Source organism: Culicoides brevitarsis, chromosome 2 (genome assembly GCF_036172545.1).
Source record: "Culicoides brevitarsis isolate CSIRO-B50_1 chromosome 2, AGI_CSIRO_Cbre_v1, whole genome shotgun sequence".
Taxonomy (NCBI): domain Eukaryota; kingdom Metazoa; phylum Arthropoda; class Insecta; order Diptera; family Ceratopogonidae; genus Culicoides; species Culicoides brevitarsis.
Window position 1 is genome coordinate 37,589,247 of NC_087086.1, and position 23,956 is coordinate 37,613,202.

The following is a 23,956-nucleotide window of genomic DNA, read 5'->3' on the forward strand; positions in this document are numbered from 1 at the left end:
GTGCATCAGCAGGTCGTTGTACGTGTCTAGCGTTTAATGTTCTATCTCTTTAGCGTGATAGATGTACTTAAATTGTATTATAAGCAATGTGTGATTTGAACGTGCAAAGAATTTAACTGAGAAAAACATCCATCAGGTATACGGCACGTTCAGAAAGAGTCTACTACAAAAAATGCCGGGTAACAAAACACGTCTACGACACTTAACAGGAAAAAGTACATTCCAGCACTTTATTTATAATAATAATGCATTTAACTCGCAATAAATAACGAACGAAAAGAGTTCGAGACGACATCAAGACGGTTTTATCAAGTTTTAATCAGTTGCACGTAAAATCGATCCATATTAAATTTCTCTTTGTTTTCTAATCCACATGCCAAGTCGAGTGCAGTCGAGCATAACCTCAGAAGTCGGATATCATTCAAATCAAGTTTAAATCATTTATATGAGCGAGCAATCGATCCACAGCTGTATCCCAAACAACAACATGTGATTTTTCGTCTCGTATTTCAACTTATACTTTTTTTTTTTTTGATGAATATCATCATCAATGCCCAAGCAACATATTTTTCTGATGTATTTTTGTTCGAAATATCATTATTTCTTGTTATTTTTCCATGTTCCAGTCGAATCATGAATTTGTTTATGTATGTCTTTAATATTAACATGTTCGAAAATATTGTAAACGTGATCATTTACATCGATTGTGCAGTCTGCCTACAACACTCACGAGCAAGCAAAACTTTATTTTATGAGAAAATTGATGATTTAAAGAAAGCGTTTTGACGAATAATTATTCAAAAAAAAAATATTTTAAAAAAAATATTAAAAAAAATAATTAAAAAAAATTATTTAAAAAAAATAATTAAAAAAATTATTTAAAAAAAATATTTAAAAAAATATGTTATATAAGAAGTTTTCAACTTCAAAAATAGATCATTTATATTCGTCAAACTGAAAAATAGCAAAAAAAAAAAAAAAATTTTAAAAAATAGCAAAAAAAAAAGCGAACTAAAAAGGAATAAACAAGGGCCTTGTGTTAACAAAGTCGAAAAAATTGCCAAGTAAATAAAGTTACAAAATTTTTGACAACAAAAATTTGAATATAAAGGATTTATTTCAGAATAAATATTAATATTGACATAGACTGAAAAATTTTAGCAATTTTTGATCGTCCTTTAAAATATTTTTTGTTTTCTTTGAATTTTTCAAATTTTTTTAAATTTTTTTCTTGATAATAGATCATTTTTACCAGTTGGCAATTTTTTTTAAATAAGTTAAAATTTCACAAAAAATAACTCAATAAACAAGTGTTTATTAAAATTTGAAAAAAAAATTCAGTAACCGCCTTTTAAGAAATTTTTTTTAAGCTGAAAGCAAACATTCAAGTTAAATTTGCATATGAAATTTTCAAAATAAAAATATAAAATAATTGAAAATTTTTTATATTTTTTGTAGATCCAGCTAATAGAGTTTTGAAAAATGAAGAGCAAAAATTCTTAAAAAATTGATTCTGAAAATACACCAAACAAACTTCTGCGATGAAAAATTTGAAAAATTTTTAAGAAGGATACTTTTTTTTTTTGATTTCTTTTGACCCATTGGATTTTTGACTTTAAAAATGGGGCATCGGACTTTATTTTTGATTTTCATTTGCCTAATGTTAGAAAAATAAGCATGTCCTGCACTGTTAAAGCCCGTGCAGAGGATTTACATACTTACCCCTTATTGACTGAATATAAAGGATCTATAAAAATTTTGACTTACCAAATTTTGCTTGAGAAATTCATAAGCAACAGAAAATCTCTTTCCACAGAAAATTTTCACTAAATTTCTTCTTAAACCCTGAGCAATGATGAAACATAATGATAAGTAAATAACATTTCACGACAAGTAACAAATTTAACGATAAATGCGAAACTTCGTAGGAGGACGACGACATGATTTTTGTTCAAACATCAACCTTTAAAATTTCAATCAAGAAAAACAAATTAACGCCTGACTTGTAAGTTTATGTTTCATCGTTCGTCGTACCATATACTTTCACTTGTTAGTAAAATATTTGTAACCGTCGAAGTTGATAATATTTTGTGCAAATACATTCTACTTTTCCTTTTTTTCTTTGATGACGATCGAAATGTGCTGTTGTGCATAAAAATTTGACAATTTCACCAAACGGGTCTTGTTGCGTCTCCTCCCTCTCTCCCCTTTATTTGTTGTTTGATAATCTCATTGATAATATTTTTCACAAATTTGAACGTACGTACAAGGGGAGAAATTTCCAGAGCATGGATGGCTTGTGAATGAGGAAATCGACACCCGGAACACTTCCACGTTTCTGGCAGTTACGTAAAACCATACTTTATCATCCTTTCAATTTTTTTGTAAATACCGCTGAGAAATGTCTGTGCATGAATTTTTTTTTGTCAGTATCAAACAAAGAATACATCAGCAAATATTTGATTTGTGTGTTTTTTATGCTGCTGTTTGAGGATGAAGAGTCCATCATACAGGCAAATGGGAGCAGAATATGGATTTAAATGTATTGTAGCGTTGAAGACTTGAGCGCATTTCAGTAATTTGGTTTCCATAGGGCGTCATCCATTAATGGCGTCGGCAAAAATAGGGCATTTTTTGACCCCCACACCTTCTATAATAATAAACCGTCGAAATTCAACAACCCCCAAAAATTAATGTTTCGATTGATTTCTCAAAGTCACAAATGATTCTCTTTCTTAAATTTTACCTAGAAGAATAAAATTACATGTTTCTTCGCTCGCTTATTCTTTCAGAGTGAGGTTTTTCTTAATTTTTGTGACGTATAGCGTAAAAATCTAAATCAAAGTGTTCATAGAGCAATTTTTTTAAAAGATCATCAGGTAATATTGTTCAGCTGTTATTTATAAGATTTCGAAAAACCCTTTTATAATCGTGAATATGGCATATTTTTACTGAATTCGTAGGTTTGCTGCTTTCCAATGTTTTTCGGTCGAATCCGTCGTAAATTTGATAAAGAAGAAAAGTTTTTTTGATAATTAAAAAAAATGTTCTATCTAAAAAATATTTTAAATTATAAAAAAAAAAATAAATTAAAAAATTAAAAAAAAAATGTAATTAAAAAATATTTTTTACAAAAAAAATTAAATTTAAAAATTTTAGAAATTAAAAAAAAATTAAATAAAAAAATATTAAAAAACAAATTTTTGAAATATTTAAATTTAAAAAAAAATATTTTAAAAAATTTTAAATTAAAAAAAAAATTAAATTCAAATATACTAATTTTTTTTTTAATTAAAAAATATTTTAAAAAAATGTTAAATAATAAAGTATTTAAAAAAATTATTAAAAAATAAATATTTAAAAAAATATTAAATTAAAAAATATTTTAAAAATTAAAATTTTCCCAAAAAAAAAATTTAAAAGTCCCCCAACATTTTTTTTAATAATTTTTATCTTCCACAGACAGACTCATAAACATCTAAAATCCCATATTTTTCTTTTAAAAATTTAAAATGAACAAAGAGATGAAAAATCCACGAAAACAAAAAATTGGACAAGAAAGCATATTTTCCGCTATTATTACTCCACTGTACTTCAAAACTCGCATTGGAAAGTATTCGAACGATTTTGAACGATATTGAAAAACGACTTGATTGTTTCTGTCATACGCATATGATAAAGGACATTTTTGAATTTAACTCTATTACCCTTTGTTCCATGCTTATGATTATTATTTGTTATTGCATGAAGTATGACACACAAAAAATCCCGTTGTTTACAGGGGAAATGGTTGTTTTTATTCCTTTTTTTTGAGGAAACACGGAGGAAATGAAATTGGTCCCTATTATTTTTTTACGTCGTTACCAAAGGATTTTTTTTTTGAAAATGTGACGCAGTTGAATGGTAATCAATCGTCAAACTTTTTTTTTTTTTTGAAGTAATACGATTTCGTGGTCATCATTGCGGGTTTCCTTTTAATGATGATTTTCCTCTTTGTCTCGATTTTTATCTCTAGTTGGTTAAGGAAATGAGGTAACGAGCAAAAAACTAACAAATAAACCACGTGCTTTTCACATTTGCGTTGAAAATACAAATTTTCTTCTTTTTTTTTGCTTGTTTGTACTTCGAGGAAAACGATTCTAATCAATACGGAAAAAAATCGTCTGAAATATATAAATTGCAACAATCAGCCATCACAACCACTCTGTGTGAGTTTGTGTCTTTCTGTCGGTCAGTTGTTGTTGTTAGTTGTAGGAAAACCAAGGAAAGTCTGAAAAGACACACAATCAATAACAATAAATATCGCATTTGAAATGTCTATAAGCTCCTTATCTTCCTTTCTGTGTGTTTACTATTTATTCTCATTTATTTATGTATTTTTATATCAAACGTGCATGTGTGGTTCTGTTTATCATTATTTGCGTCGAGTGCATTCGAGTCCTGTACGAATTGATGATAAGAAGCAAAATATCAGACAGTTGCATGAAAGAGAAAAAAATTGTTTCATTTCCATTCCAGACATATTAATTTCCCTTTACTTTGCTTCCTCATTTTATAATACAAATGAAATGAAGTGAAATGAAAAGCTGTATGACTTTTTTGTACATGAGGGCGTGTAGCGTGCGGTAAATGTTTGCGGGACTGAGGGAATAATGATTTATGTTGCTCTGTATTGCTTGCAGTGTGCTGAAAATTAGTTTTGTCGCCAACAAGTGAAATTTATGTACTTTCTCCTTGGTTGGCGAACGCGAAAAGGGGTTTTGTCGAGGAATTTTAATCGATTTCAGTGGAAAATTGGCTTCGATTTTATTTGGTTTTATTTTAAAGAAAATTACTTTGGAGATATCGAATTTTTCTTATGAAGAATATTTGGATGTTTTTCTATTAAAACTCACAAAGGAGAAAATTTTCTTTGGTAGTTCTAAAAAAAAAAACCAATTTTAAAATTCAGTTCAAATTTAAAAAAACAATTATTTAAAAAATTAAAATTTAAAAAAAAAATATTTAAAAAAAAATAATTTAAAAAAAATTATTTAAAAAATGAATTTAAAAAAAATTAAATAAAAAATTACTATTTAAAAAAATTTTAAATTAAAAATATTTAAAAAATTTTTTTTTTAATTGAATTTTAATTTTTTTGATATTATATAAAAATTAAGAATAACTTTTATTCAACATTTTCATCAATTTCATCCTCGAGTACCTTCAAAGCCCCCCAAAATTTTCCTTCTTCATGAATATTATCATCGAAAAATCTCTATTTCCTTACTTATTATTTTATTTTATACATTTTATTCCGATGAAGATGTTTTGCGAAATATAACAAGCATCGTTAGTGCATAAAATGCTTCTTTCTATCTCCATTCTTTCTTTCTTTCAAAACATCTTCTCTATTAAGCTATGACTATGTTGCATCGTTCAAATAACACCCTTGGGTACATTTCTTTTGTTAAATCTCTCGTCGTTCACGACAATTCTCAATACCTTATAGCTCATGTAAAAGTTGCCAAACGAAAAGTACTTTAAAATGAGGTAAATTAGGATTTTTTTCCTCTGTTGCTACAAAAAGCGGAAATACTATTCATGAAAATTCCTCACCTTCATAATAATATGCTTATCCATCCATTAAATTGTCCCTCTTGCTCCCAAACATTGGCATTATATTGCATCTCAAATGCTATAAAATTTCCATTAAAATAATTTTTATTACAGGCAATCGAGCTACGGAGACAATCATCGACGAGGAAAAGCATTAAAAAGGCAAAAAATGGATAGGAATCAATTTTGGCATCTGTCTGAATGGCAAATTGATTTTTTTTTTTGGTAATTGATTGCAAGGTTATTCGTTCCGACAGTGACTTTTAATGAGCTTTAAGCCTTTTTTTTCTCTTTTCAGCTGAAATCACAGCGAGTCATTGCAATTCAGTGAGCGGTAAAAATTTATGCACACATCACGGATTGAGAAAATATGCAAACGCAGCACGTATTTGACCTGTTTGGAATCATGCCAGAATCACAAAAATTTTATAAAATTATTATTTTATAATAATAATATTAAATTTTTTAATAAATTCTCAAATCAAAATCACGATAGTTGCAAAGCCAGACAAAAAGTGCCAGATTGCATTTTGTCGTTCGCATTCGCGTGAAAAAATCGTGGGAGATTAAATCGCATCAAATTTATGTCAGAATTTTCGGATGGATGGCGCAAAGTGTGATGACGGATATAATTATGCGTTTAGTGATGTTTAGTATTTTTGGCTATGTGATGCTTTGATGTGTTTAAAAGTTGAATAAACGGCGACAGACTCCCATGGGGAATATTCGATCGATCGCTTCATCTGTCATCATCAAAGCAATGAACAATTTTTCAGTTGTTTATGGTTCAATTCATCGTTGGCTTTTATGACTCAGGTCAAAATGTGAACAAACACTCATAACTGCAATTTTCAACTTTCTTCTTCTTCTTTGTCTTGTCTCCTGTTTTTATTTAAATAATTTTAATATTAAATATCTTTCAAACCTTTCACGAATGTCTCAAGTGAGCATTCAAGTGCAAAGGAAAGCTTTATTGCCACACAAAGGAGATGATTTTATGGAAATTTTGTCGTTTATCAACGAATATTGGTCCAAAAATGTTTAATTTTTAAAGCATGAACAAACGTAGAATTATTTTTGAGAAGTATTTAAAAATACTCTCAATTCCTGAAAGAAAAAATTATTTTAAATTATAAAAAAAATAAAACTTACCCAAAATATCTCAATAAATCGCCTTGAAACTCCAAGTAAATTTCCTTCTCTTTAAGCTAATTCCTCTTCTTTCAGTCTTTCAGAACTTTTGTCATAACAATTCTCGAGTAAATAAATCAAATGGAAGAAATTTGTTAAACTAATGACAAAAAATGCACTTTTATTTCCGTTTTTATTTCTTGATTATTGTTTCCAAGCAGCAAACGGTATTTCCCACATACAATACGTGCCTCGTGCGTCGTCCTTCAACGAACGAAAACTGGCACCTTTTTGTCTAGAAAGTTTTTCATAACTTTGGAAAATGACAAGACAATAATCTTTTTCCATTATTACGAGGAAAAACTTTTACATTTTGTGTCTTTTCTTTCCTGCCTTTCTCAGTTTCTTTGTTAGTGCTTATGCGGCGACGAGGTAAAAATAATTCATAAAGTGTCGGGGTGAAAATTAGTGAATCTGACACTTTGCTCGTTGTAGCTTTTCATCGAAAGAACTTTTGCATCCGACGCGAGGAGAGAAAAATTTTCATAAAAAGCAAAAGAAAAATAATTGAAAAACTTGACATTTTTATGACCCACTCTAACTGTTGGAAAAATATTCATAAATATTTTAAATGTTAAACTTTTATTCAAAATAAAACGAGCAGAAAACTTAAATAATTGTCTAGCATGAACCCAAACTTTTTTTTGTGTGTTTCATGGGCATGTCGCGTCTCGTTGCTGCAAAAAAAAAATTAAACGAGGAAAAATCGAATATTTTATTACTTTTTCATTACATATTGTAAATATTTTATCGTTATCGTTTTATTTTTATTTTTTGCTGATATTTGTTAAATTCTTTTAAAAAAAAAGTTTGAAATTTAAAACCGAACAAAAAACTGTTTAAACTTTTATTGATGACAATTTAAAAATAAAACTTTTTTTCGGTTTAAATAAATATTATTTATGTGTAATTTGTGCGTGCCTTTGCAAAAAATGACATTAATATGACCTTTTTTCCAACGTTGTCATCGAAAAAAAAATAATTGAATTAAATAATAAATAAATGAATTGAAAACTCATCAAGAACAATGGAGGTCCGTCGAGTTATCAATTAGTAATTTTCGAAAATGGAATAAAAATTGCAATAAATGTTAAATAAAAAAAGTGCAGAAGGTGCTGCGAGTATAAAAATTGAACGTGCTGCTTGTGTGCATGTTTTAATTTTAAATTAATGTTGATTCTCTTCGCATAAATGTATTTGGTATACATTATGATTATTATTAAAGAGAATTAAACAAACAACTGAGGTATTTTTGTGATACATTTTTTTTTTGCTTTTATTTAGCCACAAGGTGTATTATCGCAGCGAAATAAAAAAAAAATGTTGTGAATGGTCCAATGTTGCTATAAATAAATTTATGAGAATTTTTCTACCTATGTGAAGTTGCGAATTCAGAATTGGAGTGTGCGGTATGCTTATTAAAATTAAATAAAATTAAGTTAATTTAAATTAATTAAATCATCTTTAACGAGTTATTTTTTTCAAAAATTTTCATATATTTTAGCTGATATAATTTTAGCTAAATAAAAATATTTAATTATTTTTTTTTTTCAAATTAATTAATTTTATGGAATTTTTTTTATTTTTGAAGTTTAGCAACAAATTATTTATTGCAAAAAAAAATATTTTTAAATATAAGATTTTAGATAAAAATAATTAATTTATGTATTTAATTTATGTATTCATTTTAAGTTAAAAATTGAAAATTTAAAATTTCATCAAAATTATAACTGTCAAAAAAATTTGAAAAAAAAATTCAAGAATTTTAAAAACTTTTTTTAAAAATTTAAAATTCAAGTTAAAATATGTTTTCAAAACAAAAATTAAAACCTAAAATTTTTTATAAATTTTTTTGAAAAGTCTAAAACTTATGATACAACAAAAAAAACGATCAATTTTGATGAAAAAAAAATTGTAAGTAAATAATCCATTGCTTAGCTGAAGGTTTTAATTTAAATTAATTAAATTTTTTAGTACTTTTTTTGCATAAAATTTTATATATTTTAGCTGATATAATTTTTATTTTAATTTTAGCTAAATAAAAGTTTTTATTTTTTTTTTTAATTAATGAATTTTATGGAATTTTCTTATTTTTGAAGTTTAGCAACAAATGTCTTATTATTGAAAAAAAAAAATATTTATTGTAAAAAAAAATTAATATAAAATTATAAATAAATAATTAATTTATGTATTTAATTTAATTTTCATATTTAATATCCTAAAAGTTCGGCAGTTTGTAGAAAAAATTTTTAAGTAAATAATCCATTACTTAGCTGAAGCTTTTTGTTTAGAAGATGATGTTTTGTTTTGAAGATGATGCATCTTTAGCATAATATATTTTGTTATATAATTTCTTTCATAAAAATGACTGTAAAGAAATTCCTTTGCCCTATTTTTTCCTTTAGCTCCAAATGATCAGTTTGCATGTTTTCCATGTAAATTTTTCTAAAGTCAAAACTTTATTGATAGTTCCTGGTTTTCCTCTATTACCTGCTGTTGGATACGAGGGAGAGATGTCACTTTTGTGGCAGAGAGAAAAGAAGATAAACGTGCTGGAGATATTCTGGATAATTTTGGAAGAATAAAGCGATTGTTTCATTAATTAATTGAGTTTTCACAGTCATTGGGGATATTCGGTATTGATATTCTCTTCATGGACTGCCTCTCAATTTGTCTCTCAAACGAGTTTCATTTTAAAAATTTTTAAACTAATTTTTATATCTTTTTAATTAATCCAATAATCTTCATAATTCAATGTTCTTCTTAAAATTAAGCTAAAAAAAAAATAAAAATTAATTTAAAAAAAAATTGTTATCAAAACCATTACCTGCTTCTGTTCGAACGAACACAATTCTGCACGAACAACAGTTTAAAAGTAAATACGATGTTTTTTTAATTGAATAATTTAATTTATTCAAATATAGCGACATTTTATTGCATTTTTCCCCACACACATACTTACCCATATACCTTCTATATGTTGGAGTGTCGGTCCTTTAAAAAACGAGTGTAAATCCAGTAGCACTTTTTTTTAAATGTTCACTGACTTCATCTCATCAATTTAACGCCCACGCGATTTTCGCTTCATCAACTCGACCTGAAATATCACAAAATAATTATAATTAACGAAAATGACAAGAACTTACCAACAAAGCGACAAGATAACCCATAAATTAATCGTCTTTTGGCTTACCTCAGCAGCAACTAATTCCTTTTGTTATAGTTCGCTTCTAATAACATCCATTTGCATTTTGACTGATAATAATCCTATTTATGCAAAGTCACACTCGTCGTCGTCCTCACCTCGCCTCAGAGGATTAACATTTTTGCATGTTGCCTTGAATTCATGTCACTCGAGTTCATTATTACACATTGCTGCTGTTTTACCATAGCGCAACTCGTAAGTGGCAATAATGCCAACGAAAGACATAAACATGGGATTTAAATTGAATTTAAGATGAAATTTATCCCCAAAACGTCATTCAATGCTTTTCTCGTGGATTCTCTCACACGACGATAGTTTGTGCTGTAAAAGCAAAGGCAAACAAACAACATCGGCATAGTTATAAGTCAAAAGTCGTCTTTGTGTCTGATAAAAGCTGCTAGATACGAGAAAAGACGTCAAAGAACGTATTTATTTTGTTATTAAAAAAGATCAAAAATTTGTCTGCAAAGTAAAGTAGATGAAAAATATTTTTCTATGCGATATAAAATAGCGATATCCCTTCGCTCCTGCATTATCATTCATTGTTATGATTATTACGAGCTGTCTTGATACTTTTTTGAATAAAAATGACACAAAAACGACGCAGAAACAAGTCATGCAGAAAAATATTTCGCGATTTATTGTGATTGAATTTTGGGAGGAATTTATCATTTTTTGGCTCGTTTTCAAGAAAATCGAAAAATTACAAGAAGGGTTGCACGAAATTTGATACCTTTTTCACTAAATCGCCCATTATCATAAGACACGTGTCTCTTACTTCAATTTCCTTGTTTGTTTGTCCATTCTTGAATTTCTCCTATTTAAGAATTAAAGCTACACTTTTATAAGCTTACATAATCCAATATACTCTAATTTTCTTTCAATTCGAGATAATCTTCTGATTTAGAGCACTCTTAATAAAAAAGTTTCGGTATTATTAAAAACAAAAAAAAATGGAACAAGAAGAGATAAATAAAGTTATAAATAATAAAGAAAAAGAATAATGAAATATGACAACAGACAAATATTTAGGCGCCTTAGATAATCATCTTTTAAAGTTTTTTGCTGTTGAATGTTTTTTTTTATTGTATCACTCTTTTAAGCTGTTTTTTTATCGAATTAGTCCAGAAGTGCTTTAATGTAAGTTTGATGGAGAAAAATGACCATGAAGTTGATTTTGACATGTAAGTAGCTGAAATTGATGAGTATCAGTAATTTTTTAGTGTTAAAAAATGGAAATTTTAGTTTTGAAAGTCAATTTGGAGTTTAGTTTTAAGAATATTTATAAAGTGAAGCAATGAATGGAAAATTGTTCGCCATAAAAGTTGTTAACGTCCCAATAGAAATTCAGAATTATTTTGGTTGGTGTCTCAGGTAATTTGAAAATATTTTTTATAGCAAAACCGTTATTTTTGTATTTCTTCTTGTGTTTGTTGTTACGCAATTCATTAATTTGATAAATTTAATTATAAAAATTAATTAATGATTAAATTCATTTTTTTATTGAATTAATTAATTTAAAAATATCTTTAAAAAATATTTGAATTAACAAAAAAAAAACAAAATATTTTAAAATTAAATGTTTATTTCTTAAATCATTTTTTAAATCCAATAATTTAATTTATTGCCTGATTTTTTTTAAATTATTTTTAAAAAATTATATAATTAACTTTGAAATAAAATTAAAATGAAAATATTTAATTAAAAAATAAATAATAAAAAAAAATAAAAATTCAAAAATTAAAATAATAATAAAATATTTTAAATTATTTTTTTTATTAATATTTATTAATTTTTTTATCAATTTTATTAATAAATTTAATTATAAAAATTGATTAGTTATTTTTTTTTTATTTTAAATTTAATTAATTTATATTTTTATTTATTTTCATTATAAAAAAAATTAATTAATTTAAAAATATTTTTAAAAAATATGTAAATTGACTAAAATTAAACGAAATATTTTAAATTTTTAATTTTTTTTAAATCCAATAATTTATTATAATGCCTTTTTTAAACTATTTTAAATATTTTTAAAAAATATTAGAATTCACGAAAATTCATTTAAAATTAAATTAAAATGAAAATAATAAAAATAATTAATAAATAATTTAAAATAAATATTTTAATTTAAAAAAATTAAAATATATATGAATTTTAAAAAATTTATAAATTTTAATAAAGAAGAATTTTAATAAAAACTACAAATTTTGCGTTTCGACCAAACGTTTTATTGCACAAATTTTATTTTTCAATAAATCTCTCACATTTAACTTATTACAATATATCAACTCTTTTTATTTTATTTTTTAAGTAAAGGGATTTCCATTCACTTCAATTTACATAATTTTTCCTTAACATAATCTTACTTTTAAATATATTTTTGTTTTTTTATCTAATTTTTAATTTTTTAAAACAACTCATCTATTAAAGAATTAGATAAAAATGGATAAAAATTAATTACGAAGAAAATAAAAACTAATTTTTCTAATAACAAACTATCAACTTCTAAATTTTTACTACATTCTTTTTTTAATTTTATTTATACAAAAACCTTTCTTATAATTAAAAAAAAATAATTTTAAATTAATTAAAAAAAAAAATTATTTTATTTTATTTAAATAATTTTTTTAATGCACAGATCATTTCTCTTTTATTTTAATAAATATTTTTTTCAAGATTTAATCAAAAAAAATTTAAATTATTATTTTTTTTAGATATTTAAATATTTGTCATTTATAAAATTTGTAAGTATTTCTGAGGAAAATGGGTTTCTTTGGTGCATTTTTTATTTATTATTATTATTTTTGATAAATAGTTGAGATGGTTTTAAAAGACAAAGGATCAGAATTAATTTTAATATTGCAGCAAATTTTCAAATTATTGAGCATTTTAACTGAGCACTTTTTACAGGAAAATGAGCAAAAATTAATTTTTATTAAATTTCAGATTAAAGGAGCTCAAAAAATATTTTAAGACATTGATGGCAAGTTTTTAGCTCTAAAGTGTATGAAAAAGGCACAAGTGTCAAACTAAGGGAAATTTTTTTAAAAATAATTTTAACCATCGGAATTTTTTTAAATATTTTTTTTCTTATTCTAAATTTTCTTTTCTTGTTCATTTTTTAAGGTGACTTTTCCAATCTGGATTCATATTTTTTTCTGTCTATTTGGAAGTAGCCTGAAAAGAAAAAAAACAAACAAAGAAAAATTAAAAATTTAGGTCAGTCTTGACGACATTCTTCATGATGGCACGATAAATTATAAACAAAGAAAAGCCGGTCATGACTTGTTGGACAACAACTCCCATTAGAGACTAAATACTAATTACGATTTTTTTTCATATAAATAAATAACCATCAACGACGACGAAACCTGACGAAAAAAATCACTTTAATTAAATAAACCCCTGATTTGCATGTTCAACTGCATTAAAATGTTTGTATTGTTTGTCGCGTGTGTCGGCGAGTAATAAAACTATTTTTTTTAAAGCAAAATATGACACATTTTGAGGGCGTTGTTTTTTTTTATTTCGCGCGCTCTGGCAGAAGGTGTCGAAATTTTTCCAAAAAAAATTTTTATTTTAATTCACGGGACAATTTTATTGATTTTTTTGTTCCCTCAGACAATTTCGTTGAAAATCGTTAAGAATTTGGGTCACACGATATTTAAATAGAAGGAGTTATAAATCATTCAAAGGGACAGAACTTACTTTTTTCCTTGAGGTTTTTTATGCGTTTATTCCTTTTCGCGTTTGATGGCAGACGCTAGCCAACAAGCGAGGAAAATGCCAAAGAGTTGCAAGAAGCAGATTCCGATTCCGACGCCAATGAGGATTTTTGCGTTGTCTTCCACGCGTTGTTTTAGCTTGTAAACGCAACCGTCCTACGGAAAAAATTAAGAAATTTTTTAAATTTTATTAAAAATTTTAATTTTAAGAGATAAGAACTTTATTTCGAAAATTAAAAATTTAATTTCGAAAACTAATAATTTTAAAAATTTAATTTCGAAAGCTAAAAATTTAATTTCGAAAGCTAAAAATTTTATTTCGAAAGCTAAAAATTTTATTTCGAAAGCTAAAAATTTTATTTCGAAAGCTAAAAATTTTATTTCGAAAGCTAAAAATTTTATTTCGAAAGCTAAAAATTTAATTTCGAAAGCTAAAAATTTAATTTCGAAAATTAAAAATTTTATTTCGAAAATTAATAATTTAATTTCGAAAGCTAAAAATTTTATTTCGAAAGCTAAAAATTTAATTTCGAAAATAATTTAATTTTGAAAGCTAACAGTTTTATTTCGAAAGCTAAAAATTTTATTTCGAAAGCTAAAAATTTAATTTCGAAAGCTAAAAATTTTAATTTCGAAAGCTAAAAATTTAATTTCGAAAGCTAAAAATTTTTTTTCGAAAATTAATAATTTTTTTTTCGAAAGGTAAAAATTTAGTTGTTAAAAAAATTCCTTAAATAAAACTTACCGAAAAGTACCGATCGATGTAAAAAGCCGCCGCATTCTTGCAATCTCCAATCGAATAATCGATATGATCGGGTCGACAGCAACTCACAGGAATTGTCGCATTATTGCTCGTGTACCAATCTTTCGCTCCCAAAACTCCGCAACACTTCAAGCGACGTTGCAACGGGTCCCATGCCATCATGTCGGCATCACTTCGTCGCTGGATACTATGTTGCAAGCTTCGGTTAATGGTTTGTTCCAGATCCGATTTGAAGGCGATCGAAGCAATTCCCACGGCAAGTTCAAAGATGAAAATAATTCCGAGACAAACGGCAAAAATCATCAACAAACTCGGGTTCTCTCGAAGGGCGCCATAACATCCCAGCGTCGCAATGGCAAAAATTAAGAGTCCAGCGACGATTAAAACGATCGGAGGAGCAATAACCTTGCCTTCGAGAAAATGCTTGAAATCTCCGATGTCAGCAAGGACAGCAGCTCCCGCAATGAGAATTCCCAATCCTGATATCTGGAAAAAAAAAACAAAAAATACGTCATGAGGTAATTTCCTGTTTTCCCCTTTCTCGTTGAAAAAACACGCGTCAAAGTAGATTAGAGAGACAATAACGATCAATTATTCATAAAACTCATCGAACGAGGGGACAAGCAAACAAAACATCAAAATTAATGGCTGTTTATTCAAACATTTTCACTTCATGTCACAAAATCCATCGAAAACAACCCGTTTGACGTAAGAGAGCGTCAAGTGTCCTCTGCTTGATTAAAAATTAAGAGAAAAACTTCCGAATTCAGGCCAAATTTTGACAAGTGTGTCGTAGGTCCGAAAAACGTCGAACTTTGTCCTACTTTTTTTATTCGAGTTTTATTTAAAGCACAATAATTATTATTTTTCCTTCGAGTTTTCTGTTCGAGAAAATGTTCTGAAAAACCACGCGTTTCGTGTCGCAATTAATTACACGCATAAGAACATTTTTTACGACTCACATAGAAACTGAAAAGGCGGCTCACTAATTTTTATCGATATATAAATACAAGGGCGTGTGTTTTGTCCCAAAAAAAAAGCTGACCGGATTTTTTTTATGAAATGATGATTTGGAAGTGACATAATGAGTTCAAGCCTGAAATGTGTCATAATTAAAAATTGTTTTAATTTAGAGCTTTAATAAAAAATTTTAATAAAAAATATTAAATAGATATTTCCTAAATTTTTAAAATAAATTTATTTAATTTTAATTTTAAAAAAATAATTAAAAATTTAAAATAATTTTAAAAAAATAATTTAATTAACTATAAAATTATGATTAATTATTTAAAAAATTTAAAGACTTTTTATATATTTTTCCTCAAAATAAATTAAATTTAAAAACTGCTTGTTAAATTTCTTTTACATTAAATTAATTAAAAATTTATTAAGAGTTTAAATTTTTGTAAATAAAAAAAATTTTTATGACAAAAATTTTAAAAGAAAAAATTAAAAAATGCATATAAACATTTAATTTTTTTTTTGTTAAAAAATATTTTTTTTCTTTATAAATTGTTTTTTAAAAATCAAAATTAAATTAAATTTAATTATGTTAACATTTTATTTAAAAAAAATCAGTTCAAGTAAAAAATTTTTTAGTTAATATTTTTTTAATTATTTAAATTAAGTTAAATAGGTAAGCATTTAAATTTAAAGCAATTTTAATAATAAAAAATTTTAAAAATATTTTTTTAAATTTTAAAATATTTGTACAAAATAAATAAATAAAATGTTAAAAAAAATAGATTTATTTTGTTACCATTTTTTTTATTTAATTTAAATTAATTTTATTTATTTTGTTTTATTTTATTTAAATATTTATTTATTTATTTATTTTTTTTTTTTTTTGTTAATAAAATATTATTTTTTGTTATTTCATAAATTGCATATAAATTGCTCAAAAAAAATTAAATTAAGAAAAAAAGTTTATTTTTTTTTTTAAATTTTTCAATGAATTAATTTTTTTTATTGAAATTTTTAATGAATTTTTGTATATTTGGATAAAGTCTAAAAAAAATATTTTTTTTTCGTATAAATTGCGTCTTGAAATCGAATCCAATCAACTTAGTTATTCTTAGAACGTTATCGATGTCTGTTAAATTATTAACTTATGTCACCCAGACGTTCAATTAATCTTTTCATAAAACGATATTTGGAACTATCTAGCATGTTTTAATAATAACAAGTTGTTTGTTATTGTTGTTATTGTCCTTAATGACACTTAACATGAGTCTCATGAAGCTATCAATCAAAAAAGAACTTTCTCCTTCTTTCTTGGGAATTTATTTTAATCATAATAAAGACTTAACGCAATAAAATTCTGAAATAAAAATAAACAAAAAAATCAAATTTAAAAAAAATAAATTCATTTCTAAAATTACAAAAATTAAAAAAAAAATAAAAAAAAATATTAAATAAGAAAAATAATAAAAATATAAAAATAATAAATAAAAAAAAACAAATAATAAAAATGTGTACTGGGTTTAAAATTAAAAATTTATAAAAAAAACATTTAAAAAAAAAATTAAAAAAAAAATAAATAATAAAAAAAATAAAAAAATAAATAAAATAAAATAATAAAAAAATAAAATAAAAAAATAATAAAAATTAGGCCAACGCCTCCTCTTTAATGACTCATTAACCACCAAAATTAGCGGTCTAGCCCAAGAAAATTACCAAAAGACCCAATTTTCATGCAAAAATTAGTCAAGTACGGGCCTCATATCGAGCGATCTGATTCTCTAACGAACATCAACACACATCAATTATCCACAACAAAACACAAAAAATTTTCTGTCTCGAACACAAACACTCAAAATAAACATCGCAGGTAATAAATGAGGACAACTAACCAAAAAAAAAACAGAAAAAAATGGAAATATAATAAAACAAAAGTTTGGTCAAGTATTCCGTGCAACCAATAATTTGATTACTACTCTTGATTATTATTTTTTCCATTTTTTTCTCTGTGTGAGTAGTGAAAATGTTACCCACGCAGTTTTCCCACTTTTTCTTCAACTTTTCCTTCCATTCGTATTATTGACTTTATTTATTAACGTACGAAAAAAAAACTTACGGGTGACAAAATATTTCTTTGATATCGAGTTCTTGTAACCTAATTCAACTATAATGATGACGAATGTTTTCGTTTCAGGGCCGTGACATGACAAAAAATCACAAAAGATAATTTTTATTAATTTTTTTCCTTTTTTTTTAGATAATAAAAAATTTTTCCTGTTGACATTTTTTTTTACATAAAAAAGAAAAAAAATTGCGACACAAAAAATTAGCATGCAAAAAATTAACCTCAAACCGAGGAAAAATGTGTATCATGAGGTCATTCAAGTATTTTTAAGGGTAAGTATTTGTTGAGTTTCGTATATTTCTATGGAAAAAAAGGTGAGGTGAAAATACGAGTTATTTCATTTTTTCTTTGTAGCACGAAGATTTTTATAGTTGATAACTGACTTTGATGATTATTGCTGTTATAATGAGCTTTAACGACGATTTTGCTCACAATTTACTCGTTTTGTACTGAAAATTGTGTCATTCTATTTTTTTTTTTGCTTTCCTGATGACTAACATTTTATTTTCTTATAAAATTATATAAAAAATGTGTTGTCTGGTTAAAAGGATTTTTTTTAGTAATAAAATTTTATTTAAATATGAGCTAAAATTAATTACTTTAGACAGTAAATTTTATGACCAATGTCAAAAGTTTGCAATTTTTTTTGGATATTTTATCTGCTTTGGAGCCTTTTTTCAAAGATTTTGTGAAACAGATACTGAAGTAATATTTTTTAATATTTTTTTTTTTATTTTTAAATAATATTTATTTTTTTTTATTTTAATATTTAATTAATTATTTATTAAAAATTAATTAAATAAATTTATTTAAATAATTTTTTATTAATATTTGTTATTTTTTAATTAATTTATATTTTTTTTTAAATTTTTTCTTTTATTTTATTTATTTTTATTTTGATAATTTATTTATTTATTTTTTTAACTAATTAAAAAAAAACTAAAGTAACACTTGTTTGATCTTTAAACTTTTAAAAAATTTCTTTATTCAGAAGTTATAAAATATTCGTTCTTCAATTGGATTCAGTCAGTCAGTAAATCTCAGTAGAAAACATACAATGTCTCCTAAAGTTATTTTTATTCTCTTTTTTATTAGTTTTTTGGTAAATTAATTTTTTTTAATTTATTTAATTATTTTTTTAAAATTCAGCTCTATTTAAATTAATTATTTTTTTTATTCTCAGGGTTCTAAAAATTATTAAAATTAATTATTAATTTTAATTTTTAAATTTAAAAAAAAATTATTTTTCAACTTTTAAGGCTAATTCAGTGAAAGCTGAAGGAGAATCTCCAACTACTGAGGGAAAATTAAATGATCTTGACTACGAAGAGGGCTTTTACAAAAAATTTGAAAACCGTGCCGAAGAAGATTATCTAAGCTTCGATGAAGCTCTTGACAACGAAAAATATGCAGAAGCGGTTACCGAGGAAATTATTAGATAGGCACGTTCTACAAAAAAGCATCCAATGGTTAAATAAAAACTACATTGAATAATTTTTATTAATTTGTTCAAAAAATTTTGAAAATGGCTTAATAAAAGTTCTTCTGAAATATCAATAAAATTAATTTTTAAATTAATTTTTTTTTTAAATTTAATTTATTTATATTTATATTGAAAAATTAATTTAATTTAAAATAATCAATAAATTTTCACAAAAATAAAAAAAAATATTCTGAAGTAATTTTTTGGTCACTTTTTATTTTATAAAGAAAAATTCTGTTTTAAAGCTTTTTTACATTAATTTTTGCTACGAAAAGCGAATTTCTTGTAAAAAATTTAATTTCAAGCAGTTTTAATAAATTTGGATCAATAAAGTAACAAAAAATTATCAAACACGAAAATCTTTAATTTGTCATCAAATATTTATGTTTTGAGTGTCAGTCTGATATTTCTTGTCAATCGTATAAAAAAATTATTTTTAGCTTGAAAGTTCTTGAAGTTTCTTACTATTTTTATGAATTTTATGGAAATTTCCATATTTTCGACTTTATCGACTTCAATTGATTTTTTTTTGTTCATTCAATAAAATTTAAAAAAAATTCTCTAACAAAACTTGTGAAAACGTTACTTTTTAATCTAATAAAAAATAATATTTTGCAATACTAGAATCTGTTTTTCAGGATTTTTTTCGGTCATAAAACGAGTATAAAACCTTCGTTTCTATCAAACTTTCAATCAGTTAGTCAAGACAATCCAAAATCGCAATGTCTCCTAAAATTTCTTTGTTCTTTGTCGCTTTGGCAATTTTCTTGGTAAATTTTACTTGAAATTTTTAATCAAAAAATTTTAAATATTTTTTTTTTGAAGGTCATCACCGTTAAAGCTGAGGAAAAAGCCGACGAAGATGGTATGAAACACTGCATGGATAATCTTAGGGCATCTCTTGTCGATGGGCAAGATAAAAGTGAAGCAGATTTGCGTGAAAATTGTGAAAGGCTCCTTACCGCCGAAAAGTCTCAATCTAAAGATGAACAAACATCTGACCTCCCACCTCCCGAAGAGGACGAAGATGAAGCTGATGCCGAAGAAAATGCAGGTCAATAAATAAAAATAAACAAAAAAAAATAATTGTCAAGGCCAATTTCGATTAATTGATGAATCCCTTTAGATTTAAAAAAATAAAAATAAATAAATTATAAAAAAATAAATATTTTTTTTGAAGTAAATTTGTTTCAAAGTTTGTATAAAAAATATTTTTTCTAAAGAAAAATATGTTTTGCTTGGTTTAAAATAATTTTTATTTCTTCGGTTAACTAATCGTTAAAAACTAAAAAAAAAATAATTTTTAAAATTATTAATTTAATTAATTAATTAATATTTATTAATTTTTTATTAAAATAAATGTTATCTAAATTTTAATAAAATATTATTAAATAAATATTTAATTAATAAATAAAAATTAATTTTCTCTATTTTGCCAATATGTTTGTTATTTTTTTTTTGTTAACGAATTTTTTATTATTTTTTTTTTCTGAATATTATTTAACAGAAATTATATTTTTAAAAATTTGAAAACCTCATTTTTTAATTTAGCTAAAAAAAATTTTTTTTCCAATACTCGAGTTTTGTTTTCAGATTTTTTTTTCTTATAAAAACAGTATAAAACACTCGTTTCCAATAGATTTTCAATCAGTTAGTAAAGACAATTTAAAATCGCAATGTCAGTTAAAACTTCATTATTCCTTCTCGTTTTGACCATTTTCTTGGTAAAAATTTTCTTACATTTTTTCTTAAAATTCTCAAATCATTTTTTTAAAGGTCGTCACCGTTAAAGCTGTAAGAGTATCTGATCTCGACAAATGTCTTGATGAATTTAAAAAATATTTTGATGAGATTGATGAAGAATTTTATCTTGAAATTTGCCTTGATGATCCCTCTAGTTATAAGGAAATCTATTCTTTATTATAATTACGAATAAAATTTACGTCATTGGATAAAAATAGAAAAAAAAATCAAGGCCAATCTCCTTCTACTAATGATGTCTTTTAATTAAAAAAAAAAAAATTTTTTTTAAATTATTTAAATAATAAAATGAAAAATCTTAAGAAAAAATATTTTTGTTAAAAAAAAATATTGTGTTTGGCTTAATTGGCTTGGAATAATTAATTAAAATTAAAAAAAAAAAAATTTAAAGCAATTATATTAAGTAATTTAATTTCTTTTAAATAAATATTTATTTTTAAGTAAATTTTAGTGAGTCAAGAAGTTTTCTATTTTTATTTTTTAATTTGATTTTTTTTTTATTATTTCACTTATCAATTTTTTTTTTGTTTTTTCTTACATTTTGACAGATATTAATAACATGACTTTTTAATTTAGCAAAAAAAAAATTTTTTTTTTCAATACTCGAATCTTGTCTTAAGAATTTTTTTCTTCCAATAAAATGAGTATAAAACCTTCGTTTCGATCAGATTTTCAATCAGTTAGTCAAGAAAATTCAAAATCGCAATGTCATTTAAAATTTCCTTATTTCTTGTCGCTTTGACAATTTCTTTGGTAACATTTTCTAAAATTTTTTATTAAAAAAAAAAATCTCAGATATTTTTTTAAAGGTCGCAACTCAAAGGTCTAAGACTAAATTAAACTTAGATAATCTCTTCGATAGTGTCGAGAGCTGTACTAATGAACTTGTAAAGGCATATAATAACCCCATAGATGAAAATATTTATAGAGATGTTTGTCAACAATACGTTATCCCCAACAAACATCCTAACATGGGATGATGACGAATAAAATTCACGTCATTAAATAAAAAATAAAAAAAAAATTTGTCAAGGCCGTTCCATTCACGAATCTCATCATCACGCTTAATGCACTTCTTAACAAACTGGGAACTCTCTGAGTAATTCCAATTAATTATTTACAAGATTTTAATATTATTATAAGAACCCAGACGAGACAATTTAAATTAATAAACATGAACTTACCGCGAATAACAGGTTGAACAAAAATAGCAAGTATTTCACAGTTCTCGTTCCGCAATCCAAATTCATGATTATTTATTTTTTCTTCTAATTGTTTTTTTTTTATTTCAAAAAAATGTCTTGGATTAATTTTCACTTTCAATTTTTTTATTTCGTGTCTTTACAGACTTTTTTATATTTTCTTTTATTTTTCACAATTTTTTTTTCTTTTATTGGTCAAGAGAAGGCAGGAAAATGCTTCTTGTCACGACTGAAGCTAACACCAAAATAAATTCTATTTGCATGTTCTAAGTAGTGGTTGGTTGGTCACTCGAGTAAAGTGCGCGGCGGTCTTTTGTTTATATATTTGGTTGGGCTGTTTCTATGCGACACGCGACGGACAATGTCCATACGAGCTTCAGTAGAATTATTCAGTAAGTTGGAGCTTTTTTTTCATACACGAATGGAATTATGTTGTGAGTGACCTAATAGTTTTTAAATAGCTTCGATGGGTTCGTGAGAATTTTTTTTTTTGGGTTTACGGAGAAAAAGCTTTTCTCAGAGAAGAAAGTTTTCTCTTTTGTTGCAATTGCTATGTAAATATGGTTTGGAAGTTTCAACGGAATTTGTTGAGAAACTTTTTTTCAGGTAGAAGGAAATTTTACTAAAATGTCGGAAAGTTTCATTGACAGAATGAAAAAAGTTAAGAAGAGAGATAAAAACATTTAGAAAGCTTAAAGAAGTAGCGATCTATGCTTTTTGAACATTTGTCCTTCAAATAACCTTGAGTAAATTTGGTTCATTTCAGGGCGTATTAAGTCTCACTTTTGGCTCTTGAAAGTCAGTTTTGGTTTCAAATTGCTTTTTAATAGTCAAACGACTGACAAGAGGCTTCTAAATGAAACAAAATGGCTCAAGGTCATTTGAAGGACAAAAGTTGAAAGACTCGTTAGACTCAGCGAAAAAAAATTTTAAGATACTAGACTGAAAAACTCTCTTAATGAGACATATTTCGGCTTTAAAAACCTGACAAATAACGACTTTAAAATTTTGAAATTCCAAAGAAAAATTTGGAGAGCGAAAATTTCTCTTCTGAAGGATTGAAATTCTTTCAAATTTCTCTTTAACATTTTAAAATTGATTCTCAAACTAATTGAAGCTACTCTCCGACATTTTTCTTCTTACTACCAAAACTGGACAACTCACATGTGCTATTCTACAGTTCAATACAAAACTCGTTACAGAACAAAACCAATACAACTGTCTCGTAATTTGTTCAGCAATTACTCCATGTACAAATTTTATGAGGGGTGCATTAACATTTAGACCGCACTCAATGAAAATGAATAATGAAAACCTCTATCTCTGAACTAAACATCGATCGAGTGACAGACAATGGGGAAAATAGCTCCAACCAAATTAATCGATCAGCAACGATTCGAAAGGAAATAACGACTTGATGATAATTAATTAAAATAATCACATTGGAATTTTCGTTTGCTTAATGACTCAACTCTTTCCTTTATTATTAAAACCTCATCAACTCCTTAAATTTCCGCCGAATCGTCTTATCTAAAAATGGAAATCAGGTCAATCCAATGGCGACTGGGCAACAGTTCAACTAACAAATAAAAAAAAAAACTGAAATTGTCCCGCAACAATAGAATTCTGCTTGACCGGTTATTGTTAAAAAAAAAGAAAATAAAAATCACGTCACGCAATCCTCATAAAAAGCTTTTAATTCTTTCAATCTGAAGTATCCAAGCGGCGACATGACAAGCCAAGTGTGTCACTACTCTTTGGTTCAAAAGCTTTTCAGTGAAGAAGAAAACGACGAAAAGTGAAAACTGTTATTTAAACGAACGAACCTCGTATGGGGTTTAGGACGTTTCAGTTTTAGGTTAGTGACCGCATTAATGAGTAGCGTACCTGTGGATAAATATAAATATACAAGAAAGGAAAGTACTAAATATGAATAATCG

The 23,956-nt window shown here is 25.4% G+C and overlaps 1 protein-coding gene across 1 annotated transcript; it reads right to left on the minus strand.

Annotated features, from left to right (window-relative positions):
* Nucleotides 1-13,154: 13,154 nt before the first annotated feature.
* On the minus strand, nt 13,155-22,064 carry LOC134829070 (CD151 antigen). Its single transcript, XM_063842061.1, has 4 exons — nt 21,999-22,064; nt 14,468-14,971; nt 13,706-13,878; nt 13,155-13,174 (listed from the first exon to the last, which is right to left on the minus strand). The coding sequence occupies exons 1-3, from the start codon at nt 22,062-22,064 to the stop codon at nt 13,732-13,734; spliced, it is 717 nt and encodes a 238-aa protein (XP_063698131.1). The 3' UTR covers nt 13,155-13,174; nt 13,706-13,731.
* Nucleotides 22,065-23,956: the final 1,892 nt, after the last annotated feature.